Here is a 21,901-nt window from a genome sequence, read left to right on the forward strand (position 1 = left end):
GTATCATTCATGCACAAAAGCCACGCTACAAACTTTATAATATAAAATACATAATATTATAAATGGAAAGGAAAAATGCATAAGGCCTGGTGTGCATTAACACCGTTGGCCTGTGAAAACCTCCCTTCCCGTAAACACAGCTGTGACCTGGGGGTCTGGCACACATAAGCATCTGAGGCTGGAAAGTTGAGCCCTTGTCTGCATGCCCCCAAGGTGCCTGCTTTTCTGTTGCAGTAGTTCATTCCCAGGCTCATCCCTTGTCTTGTCAGGAAAAACCCTGAGCAAATGCTTTCGACAGAGCTGTAACCATAGCCTATCCTGTATGACCTCTCAAACGCTGTAGCAGTGCCAGGTGCTGCAAGGATGTGGCTCAGAGCATCAGCCTGCAGGCTGTAGCACTTGACTTGGTCTTTGCGTGAGCTTTGACTTTGAGGTCAAATCCTGCCCCACAGAAGCGGGCCAGGATTTGGCTGTGGTGCTCAGCAGCGCACCAGGAGCTGGCTGGGGGCAATGCAGAAGCATGGGTCTGTTGCCTCACAGCACTGCTCAGCAGGCTGAACCCAAAGCCCTTTCCATTTCTGCCTCTGCTTTGCCTCACTGACACCAGCCCAGGACACTGCTGTGGCAGAGGTGTCCCACTGCACATCTACCAGCAAAGAGAAAACTGGGTGCAAACACATACCAGCTTCCAGCAGAGCAGAAGCAAAGGAAAAAGCCACTATAGCCATCAGATTATTTCATTCTTCTCCCAAAACGTTCAGTTCATTGGTCTAAACAAGGCTCAGGCCTGTTGATGATGCTGTACAGGCTCTGCACAAACAGGGAATGTGGTAGTTGTGTCTGATGACAGGAGGCCCTTCCACCCCAGTGTTAGGGCTTAGGATGTGGCTCAGCTAACTGGGCTATACTGGTTCCTGCTGGAGCGTGTTCTCCCAGCTGGCACCACAAGACACCCATCTGCAATGACTGAACTCTTCTATTTTGGAAGTTTAACAAATAAACACTTCTTCAAAATAAACTAGCGTTTTTTTTTGGTGGGAGAAACAAGATTGAGCCATCAGCCTGGGTGATTTTGTATATGGGGCAGAGCTCCACAAGCACCAGGCAGTGCCCCAGCATCTTGCCTGCCCTGCCGAGCTCGCCTCTCCTCCTGTGACAGGCTTGGATTGAATGCAGGGGTCTGACTGTGGAGAGTAATAGGGTGCGAACGCTCACTTTCATTTTTCACTCTACTTTTTTGGAAGGTGGAACATTTTACAGTTGACAGCACCATGCTAAACCCATATGAGGCAAGCAACTATTTTTAACCAGACAGAGACTATCTGAGAGTCTATTGCTGAATCATTTTAAACAAGGAAGAAATCATGGGATCCAAAAGCAGAGCGGGTAGGAGGGGGTAGGAAAGCTATCATGCGCTTGTTCCAGCAACTGCTGAGCTACTTCAAGAACATGATGACGACAATCTTGAAGATACAGAGCCTGCGGGGTCATCTCCAGTAGCGGCTGCCTTTTATGAAAAGCCTGCGCTTCCAGAGAGAGATGGGTGTTCAAGTTATTGCAGCATGAGCTCACTAAACCCTTTTGCAGCGAGGTACACCTTCAGATCTAGGGAAAGATGGGATCTGCAAAGTAAATCCTAGGCAAGGTTTAGGTTATGCCAGGGTACAGCCAGAACCCTGAGGATATCTGGCAGCCTGGGATCTCTCTCCAGACTCTGCTTTGCTTTGATCTCACCCAAAGACAACTAACAGCACCATCAATTTGTTAATTATGGGGCTTTGCAAGGGGACATTCCTGTTGCTGTTCACCTTCCTTGAACAATAGAAGACGGGAGAACTCCTGCAGGATTTGGTGCTGCTGTACAGAGCTGACCCCTTCTTTTTGCTGGAGGAAAGGCACTCTCCAGCACGCTCACAGGCAGGCCACACATGGCTTGTTTTGTCCCCAGTTCAGTTGCCCTGAGTAATGGGGCCTGACACGTGTTTTTCCAGAATGCAATCTCTTCAGATGAAATTAATACCGTGATTTCCATCTGCTTCCTCCTCAACACAAATGATGAAGACTTCCTGCAGGTAACAGCCAAACTTGCTCAAAGCTAGGACACTAAAATCAATCTTTTGTTCTTGAGCACCTTCTGTAGCCTGGTTACAGTAAGTACCAGTTCCCCCTTCTGACCTACGGATCTGTAGGTCCCAAAGCAGCAGAAAGGGGCAGAGCAGGGCAAGGAGGGATGAAGTGGTTCCTCTGTGGGTCTGGAGGCTCACGTGGGGATGTTCTTACCTCTGGACCTCCTGCTGCTTGTGGGATGAGGACACTTTAGAGGCTTCAGATCACGGCCCAGGGCCTCGTGTCATCATACACCAACATCAGCCCTGCATCCCCGCCTTATGGTCTCCCAGGCATCTCTGAAGTGGCATCCGAGGTCTGTGGTTACACCACCGGATAAACTGCCTTCTCCATTTGAGGGGGTACGCAAGAAGAGGAGATTAATAGTTGAGCTCTAGTCACACTGTGTCCCTCTTAGGTCCTCCTTGTGCTAAGAGGAACTGAGACTTTGATGGGAACATCTTGCATCATGCATGCTTTTTCCTTCTCCCGCTTATCAGGGGTTACATCCAGTTGCTTATACTAAAGCCTAAGTTACACACGAAGCTGTGAAGCATGAATAATAAATACTGCTCATCAGCAGACACCCCTGAAGCATAGCCTGTTAATAAAGGACGTTGGGTGAATAGAATGCCTTTTACTCAACATCAAGACATTTTTGTTCCCTGCTTTTTAACAAGGTATAAGGTTGAGACCGAGCCGGGATGTTCCTATCTTTGTGCAGTTCTGTATTTGCATTTAGTCACATCTAGCTCTATTACCTGTGCGCACTGCAAGCATAAGCAGTGCTGGCATGTCTAAACGGGCAAAGCCTTTGGAAGGCAGGTAGCAGACATCTGGAGAACATAGATCACATCTCTCTCCCGAACGCATTGCAACCGCCAGCACTTACCTTACAAGTGGGACCTCGCCTGGTCAGAGATCTCAAAGTCTGCGCAAAACGTATTCCTTCTTTTCTCAAAAGGACAAAGTGCTGACTGCATCCTTACAGTGTCTTGGTTGCTCAAGATGCAGTGTTCTGAGCTGCAGCTTTCTTGGCTTACTCTGATCGCCAGGTGTGTCTGCTCTAGTGGGAGCTTCAGGTGCGGTGGATTTAAATCTAATTAGTAAAAAAAAATCACAAACCTGAGCATGCAGCCCTCGTGCTTAGGTCTGTATCACCACCAGGAGAAAGGCTGGCTGATGTTTTAGGCAGGATCAAAGTCCCTCACCCATTCAAGGGGAGCACTGCTGTGACTTGGGTCTGCTCCTGTGCCTGCAGCTCCACAGGTTCCCCCTTTGCTTGTGGGTTGTAAAGTCTATATTCCTGCTACACTAACAGATGCTGTCGGTGTTTTCCTTCTTGTTTGTTCAGCATGTAATTGCAACTCTACTAACAGCAGTCAGGCTATGTCATTGTATCATTATAACTATGTTTTTCTTGGCTACAGTTCTGATTTTCTTGGCACTGCAAATAGGGCATCTTTGCAGATGTGCACACTTGCTAGCTGCACACTCCATTTCCCCTTTCGTGCACCTTGCGCTCGCCTCTAAATATCCAAACTTTGCAAAGCACTTATTTTGCAATTCTTCCCTTGCTTGTGCACAAAGGCTAATGCAATTCCTGTTCCCCTGTAATTTTCACACGTCATTACTTATCTTGGATTAAAGTTGTCCTTAATTACATACGTGAAATCTTTAAACTTTCCTTTTTGATAGCAGTTCTGAGCCGATCCAGGCAAGGATCAGGAACAATTTGTGCTGGTTCTGCACAGGCACATGCAGCCCTCCCAGCCCCCAAGTGCCACTGATCTAACCTTCACACAGGACAACAGATGGATACGGGCAGGAAAACAGGAGCACCAGGAAACGATGATGCAGCATTACCCAGCATGATAGGTGTACGTGCTTGGCATGCAAACAGTCTTCAGACCTTTGTCAGTGGCAGCACAAATGGATTTCAGAACTGCAAAGGGTAAATAGGTACTTTTGAGGCAATCTTTCTGTTGCTTTTTTCTTTGCTGCATCCACAGACAGTGTCATGATTCGCTCTTCCTGCCCTGGGTGTGCACCTTCCAAACAGAGGCAGTTTGGGGTTGTTGTTCCCTCAGCAATTCAGCAAAGTGCAGTCCTTGCTTGTGGCAGTTCTGCCTCCAGTTTCCCACAGCACTACCGCAGGCTCTTGCTGGATTCACATCCAAATCCTCCAGCGTTCCACCCCCGGTGCTACTGTAACATAACCCAGCCTTTCTTGTGAGAGCTGACAGTCAGCCTGGACACTTATAGTTCGGCAGTATGGAGTTGTCCATTTTCTTCTATTACCAATTATATTTGTTAACAGTGCCTTTTGTAAAGCTAAAACAAAACCAAAACATGCAGGCACCCCATTACCTTTTCCTGCTTTAAACTCATCACAAACCCTGTGCCACACTGCCAAAAGCACTCAGACCCGTCTGTTTCTTTTTCATATATATCCACTTAGTCGTGGATGTTTGGGATGCCCGGGGTTCAGTGGCTCAGATGGTGCTGCCGGCTGCATGCCAGGCGTGGGCAGGCAAGGCCCCTGCCGTTGTGCTGGGACTGCCTCTGTGAAAAATAAGCCAAGAGATGGGGAAAAAACAGAGCTTCCTCCAGCAAACCTCACCCCAGCCCCTTGCTCTGCCCTGTGCTTTGCTGTTAAGCCTTTCTCTGCTTATCCAAGATGAGCAGCTTCCCCTCACCCAGTACAGATGCAAAGCCCTGTTTGGGGGGAGCTCACACAATTTCTGGTCGGTGCTCCTGCACATCTGACCAGCCAGTTTTGCAGAAACCACAAGTAATGGGGCCTAATCCAGGCTTGCTGCCCCCCTGAAACATTTTAAGGCCACAAAACTAAGCTGAAGCAAGGAATTTTGTTTGCAAGCATGAGGCATTCAGAAACAAAGTCTTTGTTGAGGCCTAGCTTCCGTATGTCACGGCCATGCCTGACTCCTCTCACAGGCAGGCCCCACAGACAGAGGCACTGCCCCATCACCACAGTGCAAGACGGGATTTTGCACTTCCCAAGGAGGCCTACGAGGCCAGATCTTTGTGGCCTGGGCTTGGTTTTGCTCTGGAGAAGCCCATCTGAAGCCCTGCTGCTGGAAGCCTGTGACTCAGAGCTGGTGGAAGCACCTCACTTCCTCACCCGCCAGCCCCAGCCTTCCCCGCCAGCAGCTTCCCCCAGTGCTTGGTGCTCAGCTCACTGCTTCCCAGTGGGAAGGTTGTTTTGCAGGCTTTTTTCCAGTGTGTGCTCTGTACACAATTAAACAAACCTCCCTCTTTTTTATTGTCCTCTGGAGAAACTGCGCTGGCACGCATGCCTCAACCTTTGGGGATGATTCTATTGTTTTAACTACTGTCAAAGTCAAGGAAAAATTAATCACACTTTCCTTCAGTGCAGTGGCAGTGAGCTTGCTTGCCAACTTGCCTCAGTACAGCTCACAGTTGCCCAAGGTTTTTCTTCAGTGAGATACACACTGCAGTGGGTTTGGCATTACAAAGTGACCACTGCCAGCACAGCATTGGCTCCGCCACCAACCTGAGTAAGGTCAAATCAGTTTGAAGTAGTTAAATAGTCTTTCACTGTCATCAAGTAGCCATGGAAGACTGCAAGTCCAGAAGAGGGAAGTTGTTTGACGTAATTCAAGTAATAAAACAAAAAGTAAACTGGCAACCTTATGCTACAGGATTATTGCCAAATTCATCATCTCATTTCCAAGGGCTTCACCTGCCCAAGAAGCAAAAACTTTGCCATGTTCTGGTGCAGAGGTGTACCTGCTTTTCTGAAGTGCCATTCATGGCCAGCAGCTTGCCTCAATGCATTTTTGGTGTCAGGATTGCAAGGTCTGAGCTGCATGACTTCAGGAAGACCACAGGGGCTTCAGAGCATCCCCAGGGACATGGACATCCGGACCAGTTGCTGCTCACTTCACCAGCTTGGTCTACAAAGCTGAGGCTTCCCTCTGTCCTTGATGGAGAATGCCTGTTTAGCTCCAGCTGAGTCTGAGCATCCAGTAATGCCTGAATAAAGCCAAGGGAAATGTTGGGCTGCAGGGTGGGTGTTACCTGGAGCCATGCAGTGGATTCACTGCCAGGTGTCCTGCCTTGCTTGATGAGCTCCTGTCCCTGCAGCATGAGGACCAGGGCTGTGTCACTGACCCAACACACTGCATAGCACAGGGATGTTCGCTTCTCAATTTGCCACCAAACACTGAGCAGTGACCTGCAGAATGTAGGAGATGCTTCAACAGATAGAGAGCTGCAGATAATATCCTCATTGCTTTCTGCATGAGGCCTGGGCCTATCCTGTCTCTGTCCACAAAGCAGTGGAGTCCTGTTCTCTTGTAAGCATTTTCCAGAGTCCATCTAATCAATACTTCTCTGATAACCTAATGACTACAGTGAAACCAGACCAGCGAATTTGCTCAAGTCACTTACAGCACTGGTAGGCTACAACTCAGAGCACAAAGTCAGGGCTTTCACCTCTGACTTGCTGAAGTTTCCAGGGGATTTGCAGAGCCACAGAACAGGTCTGGGCTGGCCAGTATTAGGCTTGCTCTTCTCCACCCATAACTTTGCCATATGCTGCTTCCGCTCCCAGTGTTGATGTGAGAGATTCTCACTGCCTTCCTCTCCCGTGTGCCAGGCACTGACTGGAGGTTAAAGCAACTTCAGACTTAATTTTCTTTGAGAGTACTTTTAACCAGCTGCTTTTACAGTACAGCTTCACAAACACTGTTGCCACTGCGTAGGCTGCTCCTTCCAGCAGCGAGGCGAGAACTGTCAGCAGCCAGGCATGAACCCACTCTGAAATCAGATGCAGCTACCCCTTACAGATAGCAGCTTGAAAAACATTGCCCTAAATTCACACCTTGCTTCAAGCCATCTCCATCTTCAAAGGCAGCACCTGTTCCTGAACACCAGCTGTTAGACAGCCCAGGGCAGTACTGAAGGAAGTACCAGTGAAACCTAAGGGAAAGGCTATACCTTCAAGGCTGGGCTCACCTATCTTGTGTCAAAACACCAGCATTTTGTTAGAGCTCACACACTTCTCAGGGCTTTCATGTGCTGCTTTTCCTCACTCCACACCCAGAGGATTACTTTTTAAATAGAAACTTCTTAGGTAGCCCACAGGCATTCAGACCAGTATTAGTTCAGCCTGTCAGACAGAGCAGTGCTTCACTTGAGGCATTACAGCAGCCCTGAGATCAGTGGGCAGCTGCACTCTGCAGCCCTGCAACACCTGAAGGCTGGAGTTTTCCTGACCATAGAGCATCCCCCAGAGCAGAACAGTCATAAGCATATCCAGTGGCAAATTTATACACAGCAGTTGAGAACTTGTTCATCAGTGCTCAGTCTAATAGGAGTTACTTTAGGCATGCAAAGATATTGCAAAATCTGGCACAGATCCACTGTGGCTTAATGCAAAATAGCCTAAAAACATCCACAACAAAACCCCAACCATGCCTCTCTATTAAAAAAAAGATTAAAATAGGGCAGAGAAAGTAAAAGAGAAGTGCTGATTTCCTCTTTCACAGTTGGCTGGAGAAGTAGACTGCCAGCACTGGGTTGTATATTTATTACCCAATAGCTCCAGTATCAGACTGTCATCCTTGGGCTCAGTACTTAGGGTGGCTGTGCCATGGGAACACTTCTGCAAATACAGTTGTGCTGGTCTGAAATAGCAGAGAGAAGACTGTTTGCCAAATAGCTACTTAGAAATACCACCAAGTCCAAGACCTGTATAGAAGGTGGTTTTGCTTCAGGCTGATGTTTCCAAATAGCACTGCTAAGTATTTGGGAGCACAGATCTATCCTGACTTTTGGTCCCACCTGTCAGCTAGAGCTGCTCCCAATGAAAAAGGCTGGAAAATGAGACAGAAAACCACAAAATAATTCCAGCAAAGGGCAATACAAATAACAGCAACCAGAAATTATAAGGGAACCCTTAGCCTTCTCCTGAGAAGCCACTGATAATTTGCCATTAAATTTCAACTGAAAAGACCACCTCTCCTTTCACTTAACGTTCCATATGAGGTATTAGAATAAACTCTTTAAACTATCCCCTTCTTGGTCTTCCTTTTTCTCAGTCTCCATGCAACCAGTTTGCAAAGGCAGGTCAGACTACACAAATCTGATTCCTGAACTTATATTTTAGCAGCAAACATGGTACCTCAGTTGTAGAGCTGTTACAAAGGGAATTGTCCCTTGATGCTAAGACTATGGCACTGTCAAATCTGCATTACACGAGAAAAAAAAAGAGGACTCCAGCACTAAGACCAGTTACTGGAATTGATAACTCACATCAGTATAACTGCAGCACACCTATCACTTGCCTTCAGGATGGAGAAGTCCCACTTCAGCTTCCCAGAGATGAAATATGGTGTGAGAGGTATGCAGCTCTACTTCTCCTGGCTTCACTGTTAGACTGGCTGGCAGTACCTGAGATATACAGCAACAAGGCACTGCCACCTCTTGTTCAGGCAGTGCAATAGAGAAGTCCAGCAGGTACCTACACAACTTAGAACTGCGCTGCAGCACATAAGCAATGGCACAAACCACAGACCCAAAGTCAACTTTCATGTGTTTGTATGTTTATTATTTCAAAGTACAGTATATACAGAATGTATAGTGATATTTTCAAAAACTTTATACAGAAACAAGTATCTACAAAATTTAATCAATAGACACTCTGTATACTCAGACAACATACGTATATATATTGGAAGATTTAACATAGTTTCAGTTAGAAGATGAAAATGGGAAAGAAACGCCGTCCATCTTAGAAAAGCTTTAAATGCCACCCAACTCCCTCCTCTGCAGCTCAGCTGTCTGCCCCCCGAAAAGGTTGCAGGTGGTTGTGGAGACAGGGTAAATCTGATTTCTAGCGCCACCTACCGTTGGCATTTCCCATCACAGTTGTTTATACTCGGCCAGAAGGATCCAAGTCCATACATTCCTAAAGGACATGTCAGGCTTTGAGCTCTGAACGCCTCCCTGGATTCCTGCAGGTTCCCTGCAGCATACGGGCTCACCTTTACAGTCAATTCAGTGGAAGCCAGAAATATGCTATTATTTAATTTTTAGCTAAGAACTAAAATCTTGTAATGAAAGCTATTTCAAAAGCATAAATTTCAGTTTTAGTAGCTGGAGATAGCACAGGTGTTGCCAGCAACAAGTGAAGGAGAGCTTATTTGAGGAAGAAACTGATCTCCATTGCATTCTGGAGACTGAAATGATTTCTACTGCACAAAATAGTGTTCTCCAGTACAGAGGATATAGCTTTAGACAACAGTGAGGGATTTTGCAGAGGGTAGAAAAGCATCAGCAGCCTTCCTGCAGGACCTCTAAGAACATCTGGATGTGTGATGTTTCAATTAAAGGAGCACCCTGAGTATTTAGGAAACAGCTGTTTCAGGCGGTAGGATACAATGAGCTACCAGCTTGGAACTTTCAGACGAAGCCTGTGGCAATCACACATCTGATGGACACTGAATTTCAGTGACAGATATGTAAGCTAACTGCTCCAGGCTGTCTTCAAAATTAGCTTACTGGTTCACCAGCAAAATTAATTTAATCTGAGGACAATTTTCTATCTCTGGCTCATGATATAAATAGTGGCCAAAAAAGTGCAAGTGAAATGTAATGAAACAAGCCTTGCACCCACTGCTGTTCACCTATGTGAACCATCCCACAGAAACACACCTTTTCAGAAGTGTTCTTGTGATATGTGTTGAGCAATATTACACTGCTGGTAATTTACCCCACCAAAATAAAAGGCAGCTGGCCTGGCAACATCTACATGGATAATACACTACTGGCTCTCAGGAATGAGCAACATCATTAAGCAAAGTTGCTGGCTGACTCCATCATGTATTTGTCGTATTCTGGGCTAACTGTATATAGAATCATTTGCCAATGCGTGAACTACAATGAAATTTCCATCTCTAACAGGTATGTTTAAAATAAAGCCTCTAGAAGATGACTTTGGTCCATGTGAATACCTTATGCAGCACAGTAAGTGAAGTGAAATTTAGGCTGCTTTCTGTCTCCACAACCAGGGGGGAAAAGTCTGGAAAGTTACTAGTGCTACAGAAAGAAAGCAGCATTTAGCAGGACAACTAGCTAGGGTTCTAAAATAACTTAAAAGGAGAAACAACCATGCCAAAAAGAAATAAAAGTTTCCACAATGTCATTGCACTTGTTCCATCTGCACCACACCTCTCCTTCATTCACATTTTACATCTGAAGAACATACATTAAATGATTACAGTATTAACATGGTATCTAAAATACTGGAGTCATTCAGCTGAACACCTGAAAACATCCAGAGATCTGGTACATCAGAGCACAAAAATGGAAGCATACAAGAGCTAAGCTGTCTTGACATGCAAATTGGTCATTCGAGATCCTTTCCTTCAGCAGAAGGTCTAGTTCAGCTGAGACCAACTGCCTGTTTGCTCAGGATTAGATGTCAGCTTCCCAGAAGTTGGTGACAAGTCTGTTCCAGCAGAGACAGGAATTTTCCTCTTTACATCACTTAAGTGACAGTAAAGCAGAGGTAGTCCCTTGACTGTGCTGGTAAAAATTCCCTAACATTTTGCACAACCACTGCTCTCAGGAGTTTAAAAAAATATATTTGTATGCATAAAAACCCACCCAGATTAAAAGGGTCCACAGTTTCTCCAAAGCTCATGAGAACCTAAATCATTGGTTTCCGCTCCCTCATTTCTAAACATAATCCACTGACAGTGAAGGGACCAGCTATCCAAAGACCCCTGGAAGCTCTCTGGACCACAAAGTGGGTCTTGAGCCTGCAAGCACTTTCAGAAATACCCATTCTTTGACGTAAACAGGAAGTCTCACCATCCTGTACCATCTACTCACACTACACAGTGTGCTGTTTCTGCTCAATTTGGTTCATTACAACGCTCAAGTGACTCAGTGGCACATGAGGTGCTTTCATAAACTCCCCTCCCTGTATGCTGCAGGATTCAAGCCCTTGTTTTGTATATGATGTAAACTGTACATGGAGTAAGACAGATTCCCCCTCACTTCCTCCCCCCCCCCCAAAGTGCCCTAATTCAAATAGCTAGAGCATGTGAATGCTGTAGCATATAAATGTACACAACCTTTTTTCCATAATAGGAAGTTCAAGTAATTAAGAAAAAACAAAATATGTATTTACAGTGTGAACTGGTCAATACATTTTGGTCAAAAGGCAATAAATGCACTAATAATGCATCTACTGCTGGAATAGACATTTCAAATTCTGTAAATTACTTATCCTGGAATTAAAACATGAAATGATGTTGTGAAACCAGAACCTTGTCACCTTGATCCTCTTCTACTATCACCATCTCAGACACAAAGAATTAAACCATTTTCAGTTCATGCTACAATGACCACCTAATTCTTCACAACAGTAAAATTAAGGAGTCACATCATTTCTGTGCCATTTTTATAGTCCAGTCAACAGACTGAAATCCCACAAGGCATATGTTCCACTTCTTACCATCACTTCCACTGGCTGCTCTATGCACAGCTAATGGGAAAACTCAGTAAGCTTCTATTTGAATATAGCTTTTTTTCCTTCATCTGAAAACAGATGCAACCACAATGTAACAGCGGGCAGCTGAACTCTTTTAAAATGCTGTTAAATACACAGAATGCTGGAGAACTTTTAACAATTATCTGAGATCAGACTTCTTTGGATCTATATGTCTAAAGATTGGGGGCAACAGGATTTGTTGAATTGATATGTTACACATACTTAACAACTGCATCAGAAAGTCTCTTAAACCCTTAATTTTACTGTTGTTTCACTTCTTGTCAATGAAGAAATCGATTAGCTGAATGTTAATCCAATACAGAAAATAAACAATATCATGATCACTCAAAAAACAGATTTTGTGACAAAGCATTTTTCCATGCATTTGTCAAAAATGCTCAATCAATCTAAATATCAGAATTAATATGCAAGAAAAGAAATAATGTCTGAAAGCCCTTAAAGCTCAGTAACATTAGATATGTTCAACAGCATTTAAAACATAATTGGTTTATTTTTTCAAGCTCCATCATTAAGAGACTGATTAATTACACAGCGCAGAAATGAAAGTCTCACTGCAACTCACTCAAAACACAGTATGCACTGCAAAGCATCTGTATGTCATTCCAAATAAAAGTTTTAGATTGATGTAGTGTGTAGTAAAATTCAGCAACACCTCAGGCTGGTATTGGGTAGACAGAACTACACGGATGCCAAACCCTGAAGATCTCTCAAAGTAAGGATAGCCCGCATGACTAAAGGCTGTGGACACAAAACACTGCTTGTGCTGGCAGGCAATCAAATTTCAGGAAAAATGTTAAAAAATAGTGGTCTGTAGCACCTGCCTTTTCAGTATCTTCATGCCAGTTATTCCACAGAAGCTTTAGTTATGTCTGCTTGATTTTCTGTTCTAGTTCATGCTTGTGTTTAATAAGCCGTTCTATTTCTGTTCCTAGGGTTTGAAGGTTTTCCTTTGGGGAAAAAAAAGGGTTGGTTAAGTTACAGAGAGAAAACAAGTAAAATCAGCACAATATACACCAGTAAGTTAAAATAATTACGTCAGCAGAGTGATATACTTCCAAGTACCCAGAACAAATGCAAGTGATTAGAAAGGTAGAGAAAACCAAGCGCATTTCAATAAAAGATGCAAACCTCTGAGCAAGTCTTCATTGTGGTTACTAAGATTCTACAGGCTGCCTCTAGAAAGTACAGTGTTCAAGAATGATAGTTACCAAAAGAGATCATCTACTTCTGCAGAACACTGCAGTTCACCTGGCAGCCTAGGCAACTCCTTTCAGCCTCCCATCTCTTCACAGCAGAAGTGCTGCCCCAACAGCTCAGTGCGGTACGCAGTGACTGGCACACAGCCTGGCAGCTGGAGCCCATGCCACAACTCCACACAGCTGGGGAGAACATGCAAAACCCCTACTCCACAGAATGCACATGCAGCCAACATTTACTGCTGAGAACCAGCACACCAGAGCAGCGTATGACAGCGGTCACAGGGAGGTAGTAGTTCAAGTTACAGCACTCTGTGATTAACCTAATGCTATCAGTGTCACAATTCACACCAAGCTGACTTACAAAAAGCCTCCTCCTTCAATAGCGCACATCTCTTCAAAAGAGATTATTTCAGAACCACAAGAATTCACAAAACAAAAGAGACAGATACTCACTTTTAGTGTAATATTTTTCAGCAATGTATCTTCTAACACAGCTTGCAGCTTTCTGTTTATCTCTAAGGAAAGTTCTAACGTGAGACCACTATCTGCAGGATGAGATGTATACAGAGATGCCATAATCCCTCCCCGCCTACTCAGGTGTACTTTGTTGAAGTCAGAGGCCTCTGAGGACAGTGCACCAGCTTCTTCCCGCAAAATGTAACTCTGAATAATTCTGGGCAAAAAATAAAAGAGATATCATAGCATTAGAAGGTAGAGAAAAGGCAGACACTGAACTAAGTTCAGAATCCTGACATACAGTAATTTTCAAGCAGCACTGCCTTTTCACTAATACAGTAAACTCAGCTCCTGCAACTTCAATGACAGCAGAAAGTCTATCACCTGTGGTATACAGGTGATACAGGCAATGAATGAAAGTCATGTCACTACAGCATGCAAGCTTTACATACTTAGAAGTACTTTGAGAAAATAATACTGCTAGTGTAGCCAAAAAAAGATAAAAGATGCCCCTTTCTACTTTTCTTTGCTCAAAGACAGAATGACCTGTTAGAAAATGCCACTCATCCCAAAAGTGGAAGTACTGTGCAATCTGAACTTGTCACACGAAACATGACAAGAGTCTTCAATTTTAAGATGATTTCATTATCCCACAGAAACCATCTCCCTCAGCACACAGGAAAGATACATTACATTAGTGTAGCAACACATGCTGAAATCCAGATCAAATAAGTCATGAGAGCTAGAGGAAGGACAGTAGACAATGACCTGTACACCTACATACAAAACTGCTCAGAGATCTCATGCATGAAAGAGTTGTTTAAACCAACTTTCCTAGCAACAACTCCAACCACATGCTTTATTCTCTGCCTGACTCAAGTTTCTGAAGAAGGGTTTGCAGTACTGCTGTCAGTTCTCAGTTGCTACTGAGAGCTACGTGACACTAATCCATAAGAGCACAAAGTATAAGACAACCGGGGAGCAATCTTTTGTTCTTTCCATTTTTCAGCCAGCACCCATAGTTGGACTCATTTGTTGTTGAACAGTCATTGAAGCATCGCTGTTCGTTCAAGTCATAACCTCCCACATCATTTCAGAAGTTGACAATACTAAAACTACTTTAAGAACTTTTTTCTTTAAAAGTCTCACATATACAACACTTCATGCATACTCAATACTGAAAACTTTATCAACCAAACTCAGAACATACTTTGTTTTTTTCCTGATTTCCTCCACTAGATGTTTAATGTGATCCTCCATAAACTCCATCTTTTCATTTTTTCGAGCATGTGCTTTCTGTAGTCTTAGAATTCTTTCAACCAAGACAGACTTGTCCACCTCTGGGAAGCTATCCACAGCCACTGAAGATCCAGTATTCTCTGGAGACCGATCCTCATTGCCACTGCGTGCATTAAGGGACCCTGCCAACACATTCCAATTTTAAAAGCTCTTTTTATTTCTAACCTAGGTAAAACAGAATTTCACCAGTGCAATGCATTCATTACATTTCAATAGCCTATTTTCTTCAGTATGTTGGTTTCCCTTATATGTGAGCAGGTTTTTTTATACAAGCAGTATTTATACCGTTTAAATGCAAGCTGAAACAGCAGTGTAGTCCCCTAGTATAAGCACAATCCCATTAGTGTAACTGATTTTATTTTGGTAATACTTCTGCAGAAGTACCTTCCTATTCATTAATACTACTTTATACAAGACTGAACTGATGTTAAACAGATCTGTTCTAGAGTCCACTAAAATTACAGCCATGAGAACTGTACAGACTGACCAGAGACCTACATTACAAACAGTCTGCAGCACTGATCACCTAGAGACTGAAATATTTTTTGCTTTCTGTTCACCTCTAAGTACTCCTCTCTTATACAGCAAGATCACAGAATAATTTGGCAGACCTAACTCAACTTTAAACCCCAATCTATTGAGGAAGAAAACAGATGTTGTTTTCAGCATTAAAGATAATTGTTTTACTGCTAACCGGATAGAAAGTAATGAATTTTACACAAATATGCTGATGCTTCTAAACATGCTAATTGATTTTATCATTTACGCAGTTGCAACTGTCAACAGGGCAGTTAAACACTGCTGAAAGCTGCTGCTAATTTTTGTTTTGTCCCTGGCTGCACTTAAGAGGGTCCTCTAGAAATTGGAGAGCTCTGAGCTTTCTCCAAACATAATAGCAACAAAGCAACTGCTTAAGATCCAAAACATAAACATTAAGCATCAGTCTTGAAATAAGAACCCCTAACTGCATTCAGCCACATGCATTTTGGTGTTTGAAGGCTACGTTGTCAGCTTTAATGGGAGATTGCCCACACATTGCATATGCGCAAACCACAGAAAGAACAAAAGCTCACAGCAGCATACCATGGCAACCTTATTAAGATGAAAGGATTGCTGTGGCAGCCCTGTTATTTGTCCTATTACCTGATGAACTGGAACGGCTCCCCATGCTGCTGACTTCTTTGTCATAATTACCGTTTTCAATCTGATCCAATTTCCTCCGTGCTAAAAGTATAATAAAATTATGGTTACCAACAGGAGATTAAAAATCAAGAATCAGTGTGATACAACAAACACTCTAATCCTCTATAACCTGCAATAATTTAACATGGCTTGACTACTTAAAGGTAGCAACTAAAAGCTATGTGGGGGCAGAGGAGAACAACCACCTGAAAACAACTACCCTCCTTCAATCCCTTCCCCTAGACACAAAGTACCTGGATGCAATATCCACTAAGATCCCTAATACACCACAGCAGTTTCTAGACGAAGGGGAATGTCACAGAGAATTAATTTGGAACAAGACTACTTAGATTTGATTTTATCTCTTTTAGAACCACTGAATGACAGAATGGCAGCTCTGTTTTAGGATCTCATGACTATCACTACTGGGAGCATAAAGTAGTACTTGTGCCAGAAGCACCACTCATTCAATAGGGATGAAAAGGGAAAGTGCACAGCTGTTCATATTCATAGAAAAAAGAGACAAATAACTTCTCTTGCAAAATGCCAGTAGGAGTTTTTCCCAGTTTTTCCCTTTCAAATGCATTTCAAACAGATCTGAATGTATTCAAATCTATCTGCATTCAGAGCTTATGAACTACTGAGTAATTAATTATTTCTATTTATTGTCAAAATCAGTCTTCCTACATCCCTCTTTATAAACTGAAGTGCTCTGTTTAATACACTACAAATTATCTCTCAACAGTAATTCCTGATACAGCCAGGAGAAGAAAACTTCTACCAACTTGAATATGCTCATACAATGATGAGGATCCTTATGCACCCCACAGTGACATTCAGGTAGTGACACACAGGGTAACAAAGAGCAAACTCTCTTGAGATAAAACTTTCATTTTATGAATAAGCCCATTTCAAAAGTTATTAGTCTTCACTAATAAGACCACCAATTATCACTAAGGGCTGTTTACTCCAACTGCAGGTTCCCCCAAATCTAACTTGCTTGCTCACTCTCATTCTCTTTAGGGACAAGAAGATCTTAAAGGAGTGCACTCAAACAATACAAATACACAGACAGGACTCTAGTCTCTACAAGACCCTGCAAAGGGGCTTACAGACTAGGCTGGCTCATTGTATCTGAAAATAATTTCAACCTAGTTGAAGCTGTTTTGAGAGATCTTTCAGGTTTGCTGCATGCTTGCGCTTCTGTGTAGTCAGTTCATCTTTCAGTTCATCCACGTGGGTCTTCAGCGCTGTCAGTTCTTTCTGCTCTGAAGCTAGCTGAGCCTGTAGCATCTCAACCTCCAGCTTTCTTTGATCCTCCTCCTTCTGCAACTTGGTGGCCTGAAATTATAATTTCAAATCATAAGTGAAAAAAAATGTACTTCTTACCTGATAATCTCTTGCATTTGAAATTTAATAGACTAAACACTAGCTCTGCAAATGAATACACAACACAGTGCAATGCTGCAGTAAGAGATTCCTAAACTCTAAAATATCATGGGATTTCTTTCCCCAACAGGTTGGCAAACTCAAGAACTTGAGTTTGGGAAAGGAAAGGTGGAATTCATGTCTTCCAGACATCTTAGTAGTGCAAAAAACAAGCTGCATGCAATACTCACCAGATCATCTTTAGCCTGCTGAACACATTCCAGCTGATTCTGCAGCTCTCTTTCACTGTAAGAAAGCTTATCCAATTGGCTCTGTAAGGAATTGTTTTCAGACTGAAGCTGTGCATTCTTACTGGTTAATTTTTCAGTGAATATCAATAGCTCAGATTCTCTTTTCCGACTACCTTCAATGTCTTTCTGGAGATCAGCGATAAGAGAATTGAGACCATCTACTTCTTCCTTTAGAGCACTGATATCTTGTTCATCTCTGTCAAAACAATTGCATTTTATTAGGGGAAACCTGAGCTGAAAGTCATCAGATATGAAACCTTACTGAAATAAAAGTATTTGAGACCAAATAAGGGAAAAGAACAATTAATGACCCTAGCATATCACTGGGTGCTTTTAAATACCAAAAGTGTTCACAGATTCCATTTCATGATACGATACAACATTGAAGTAACACAAGAAACTGTATCCTATGCTAGGGCTGTAGCCATTGGCATCCTCAAGGAAGGCAACCTCTCTGTTCACTGTGCACTACTGTACAGGATGTCTAAACAAAATTCTTCAAAGCAGTACTGCAGGTAAGAGAAAGGCCTGCAAATCCAATATTCTCATGTTTTGCTTTTCAAAATACATTGTTTCATTATGAGGAGAGACATTTCTATGGTTAATAGTCAGGGTTGAAATAGAAAACTAAATGTTTACATATCACAGACTGGTCTAAGGGACCCTTAAAATTCTCCAATAAAGGAGACCCTGAAACACTGGAGATCAAAAACATCCAGCTCAAAGTAGTTCCCAGTATGGAACCTGAAATAATCTTTCCTGCAAAACTCCATATATTTTAATACTTCCTTCAATGCACAAAAAAATAGCTGAACATCCACTTCATATCTTTTCACACAAGTCTTTCTTTCTTTTAGTGAAAACTGAAATTTGCTCTTATAATCCTTTTCTCATCAGAAAAAAAAGAGATGAGATTTTACATGAATTAAGACAAAAGTCCTTCCAGGAAGTCTATTTTTAAGTTTATTAAAAACTTTTATAATAAACTTTTAATAAATAACTTTTATAATAAACTTTTAAGTTTATTTATTCTAAGGAACAATAAGAAAAACAGAGTTCCAGTTTACAGGATTTCTGTTTCAGAAAAAAACAGGCATTTACTGAATGAAGTTTTCAATCTCTTGCTGAGATTCCACTTTATTCAACATCCTAGAGAGTAAGAACCACATGTTTAGGTCATTTTAAGCGAGAAATAAAAGACTATAAAAATGACATAGCAGTAATGAGCAATGTAGACATAGGATTTTTAAAAACAAACTTTTGATCCAAACGTAATAGAAAATAGAGTCATTTACAAGGTCATCTCAATTACTGAGAAAAGATAATTGGAAAAAAACCACATTTGCAGTTCTCTCACTGGTCACCAAGCTTATTTTAATTCTTTCTGCAAGATACCAAGAGAAAAAAACCTGTTACTGATTGAAGTGTAAGGTTCAGTTGTCTCTAATGGAATGCATTTTACCTTAGAAAGGCTGATGAGAGTACTAGTACAGCTGACCAGCACAGGGCAAATGGAAAATGCTTCATTCTCTAAAGCCCAAGGAGAACATATATTGCTGACGGACTTTTCAATGACAAATAAGAACTCCTTAGAAGTACTGGAGGGACATGTGAGTGGTTGTTTATCCAACAGCTATTTTATTTACTGAGAATCAATGAAGCGGAAAGCATTTCCCCATTCTAGTTAATACACGTCACACAGAAACACACATGCATAGAAACTCCTCAACTATCCATGAACACTTCAAAGACTTTGTTCCTTATACTTTTAAGTGAGCAAAGTTCTACACAACACAATACTAGCCCACCATAAACACAAACGCTCCTTACTGTCTGCACAAAGGACATGCCAGATATGAAGCTTAAAATACTTAATTCACCCATCACATTTTTGAAGCAATGGATCTTTCCAGTTTAGTTATTACTTTCCCCAGTCTTCCTAAAAAGCAAGCCTCCTACATGACAGAACCTCCTATAGAGTATACTGAAACAAACACTTCCAGTGGATGAGATTAAACCCACCTGTCTTCTAAGAGACTACAGATGTTATCTCCATTACTAGCAATATTGATGTACATTAAACAAAATATTTAAGATAATGATATTCCACATTATGGATGTTTTGAAATGCATCATCACTTCAATAAGTAACTTCCCATTCCCCAAAAAATCAGTCACATCATTCCTAAAAGTGCGTATCTGTACCTCTGATGTTGATCCTGCAGACGATCTACAGTTTTGACTCTGTCCAGTAAACTCTGAATTTCAGTTTTCTGCCTATTAATGATTTCTTTATACTTGGATAATTCATCTTCTGTTCTTAAACGCTCATCCTCTAGACACTTTACCTAAACAGAAAATAAAACAACCTTTAATTTTCCCAAGCTTTGAAGCTGAATTATTTTGATCAGATGTGTGGATTTTTATACAAAACACATTACTACTTCATGATTCCAGGTAGATCAGAGCAATAATATATATATATTTTTAATACAAAATACAGATAGAAAAATACACAAAATTTGACAAAAAACGTCAAATTAAACAATTGAGACTAACATTAGTCTTGTTCTAACGCTCAAACTTGCAAGCCTAATGCATTAGGATTCAAAGACAGAATTTCCCAGTTACAAATCCAAACCCCCTCTTTCTAAGGTCCCACTGGCCTCTAGTTTGAGGAATCAGCAAGACAATTCATAGACTAAATTTCACAGACTAAGTTCAGGAGATCTCTACTGAATATGTTTCTCATATCTTCTCAGTCAAATGAGATGCATACCATGAAACAAAACATACTGTCGACCAGTCGCCCAAGGCCACACACACAGTCACAGTTATGTATTTCTTCTGATTTTGTGCTAGTCAGTATCTAATCACATTATTTATTCAAAGAACTAAAAATAGAATTAACAGATTGAATGCAGTCTTTTGAAACAAGCCAACACTTTGCCTTTTGCTCCCTTGTGATCCCATACACTACCTTTGTTCTCAGTGTTCGAAGCTCATCCATGCCTTCTTTAAAAGTTCTCTTCAAGTCTTCCAGTTCTTTTATTTTTGCATGAGGCACCTTTAAAAAAAAAAGAGTGAGAAGTTCCCTAAGAAATCTAAACTGACTGACATTTCCTGGGATGTCAAAGAAAATCTAGTTCAATGCAAGTCAACACAACAGCTCAGAGAGTTTAAGAAAGAACAGGTACCCTAAAGGTTTCCTTATTCTTAAAAACAATGAAGAATGAAAATAGGATTTCACATTTTGGTTTTATCTGTACAAAATCAACACCACCACAACTCCTGGGAAATGTTAACAGCAAAGAGACACTTGTTTAACCAAACGTGACATATGCATATATGATCAGGTACTAAATAATTAGAGAATTTAGCTTCTGGGACAGCAAGCCTCTACAGTGAAAAGAAGCAACTCCCTGTCTCATAGCTTAGCAAAGTACTGGTCAGAGAAAGATAATCCTGCCTTAGAATTTGCGCTCTAAATTATAGCAACATTCATGTTTATAAACAAAAGAGCACTTATTTTGCCCGTCAAAAATCAGGGGTGGAGACAAACATCTGGAATAAAGTATTAGACCAAAAAGAGCATGCCTGGCAAGAAGGTTAGAAGAAAATACTCTCAAATTAGAAACTTGCTGCATTCTTAACTATCCAGTTAACAACTATGCTATCCACAAATGCTCCACATTTGTCTCCACAAATCACATATTTACCTCCAACTGGTCAGATTTCTCCTGCATTTGTTTCTCTAGTTCTCCTTTAGTTACTTTGAATTTTGCATCCAATTCATTCGATTTAATTTCTTCTGATTCCTAAAAGGATAGAAGATACAAGGACAGTTTTATGGTTTTACATTCCCCTTTCCAGCTTTATGAGCAGAGACAGCTTTTCACATCACTGAACATGCTTCCATAGGTAGGTATCTAACGATTCTTAACATGCAAAGGAAGGTCTTCACATAGACTGGATGCCACACATGACAAATTTTTCCCTTTGCTTTACTTGGAACATTGATAAATAAATCAATGATTGGTCACCTCAGCATTGCAGCTCACACAAAATGGTTCTTTCCTGCTATAGCTTAAGGCAGAGATAGAAGAAAAAAACAGATCCTAAACAATAATTTCACCTCCTAAGGAAAGGTACCTACTTGATAGGTTTTTATCATTTCTTGACAGTTTTTTCTTATTTGGTCTGCCTCTTCTTTTGCTTGAGTCAACTTTGTGGTTGCATCTTTGAGGCGCTCTTTGGATTCCTATGGAAACAGGAATGAAAGATGGTTAAGCCTATTATCCATCTTCATTTAGAAAAATCATTTTTCATAATAAAAGTTATCTATTTCAGTTTGAAATGAATCAAAACAGAAGGTTCAGCTCCTCCTGGATCACCAACACACACACACA

The 21,901-nt window shown here is 41.8% G+C and overlaps 1 protein-coding gene and 1 long non-coding RNA gene across 8 annotated transcripts in view; both read right to left on the reverse strand.

The window, feature by feature from the left end:
* Positions 1–3,392, reverse strand: part of LOC107053733 — a 70,396-nt gene extending 67,004 nt beyond the window's left edge. The window contains exon 1 of the long non-coding RNA XR_001467274.4: positions 2,999–3,392. This is a non-coding gene — a long non-coding RNA (uncharacterized LOC107053733). The remainder of the gene's footprint in view (positions 1–2,998) is intronic.
* Positions 3,393–8,677: 5,285 nt separating this feature from the next.
* The window catches only part of CCDC186 (coiled-coil domain containing 186), a 32,792-nt gene continuing 19,568 nt past the window's right edge, over positions 8,678–21,901 (reverse strand). For all 7 annotated transcript variants that reach the window (XM_015288959.4, XM_015288955.4, XM_046943119.1 and 4 more), the window contains 10 exons: positions 21,649–21,753; positions 21,212–21,310; positions 20,473–20,559; positions 19,698–19,840; positions 17,433–17,688; positions 16,965–17,154; positions 15,775–15,855; positions 14,543–14,753; positions 13,330–13,549; positions 8,678–12,624 (listed from right to left, as the gene is read on the reverse strand). In XM_015288959.4, coding sequence (XP_015144445.2) covers positions 12,541–12,624; positions 13,330–13,549; positions 14,543–14,753; positions 15,775–15,855; positions 16,965–17,154; positions 17,433–17,688; positions 19,698–19,840; positions 20,473–20,559; positions 21,212–21,310; positions 21,649–21,753 — 1,476 coding nt within the window. In that variant the 3' untranslated portion in view covers positions 8,678–12,540. The remainder of the gene's footprint in view (positions 12,625–13,329; positions 13,550–14,542; positions 14,754–15,774; positions 15,856–16,964; positions 17,155–17,432; positions 17,689–19,697; positions 19,841–20,472; positions 20,560–21,211; positions 21,311–21,648; positions 21,754–21,901) is intronic.

The sequence above is a fragment of the Gallus gallus genome, chromosome 6 (genome assembly GCF_016699485.2).
Source record: "Gallus gallus isolate bGalGal1 chromosome 6, bGalGal1.mat.broiler.GRCg7b, whole genome shotgun sequence".
NCBI classification, from domain to species: domain Eukaryota; kingdom Metazoa; phylum Chordata; class Aves; order Galliformes; family Phasianidae; genus Gallus; species Gallus gallus.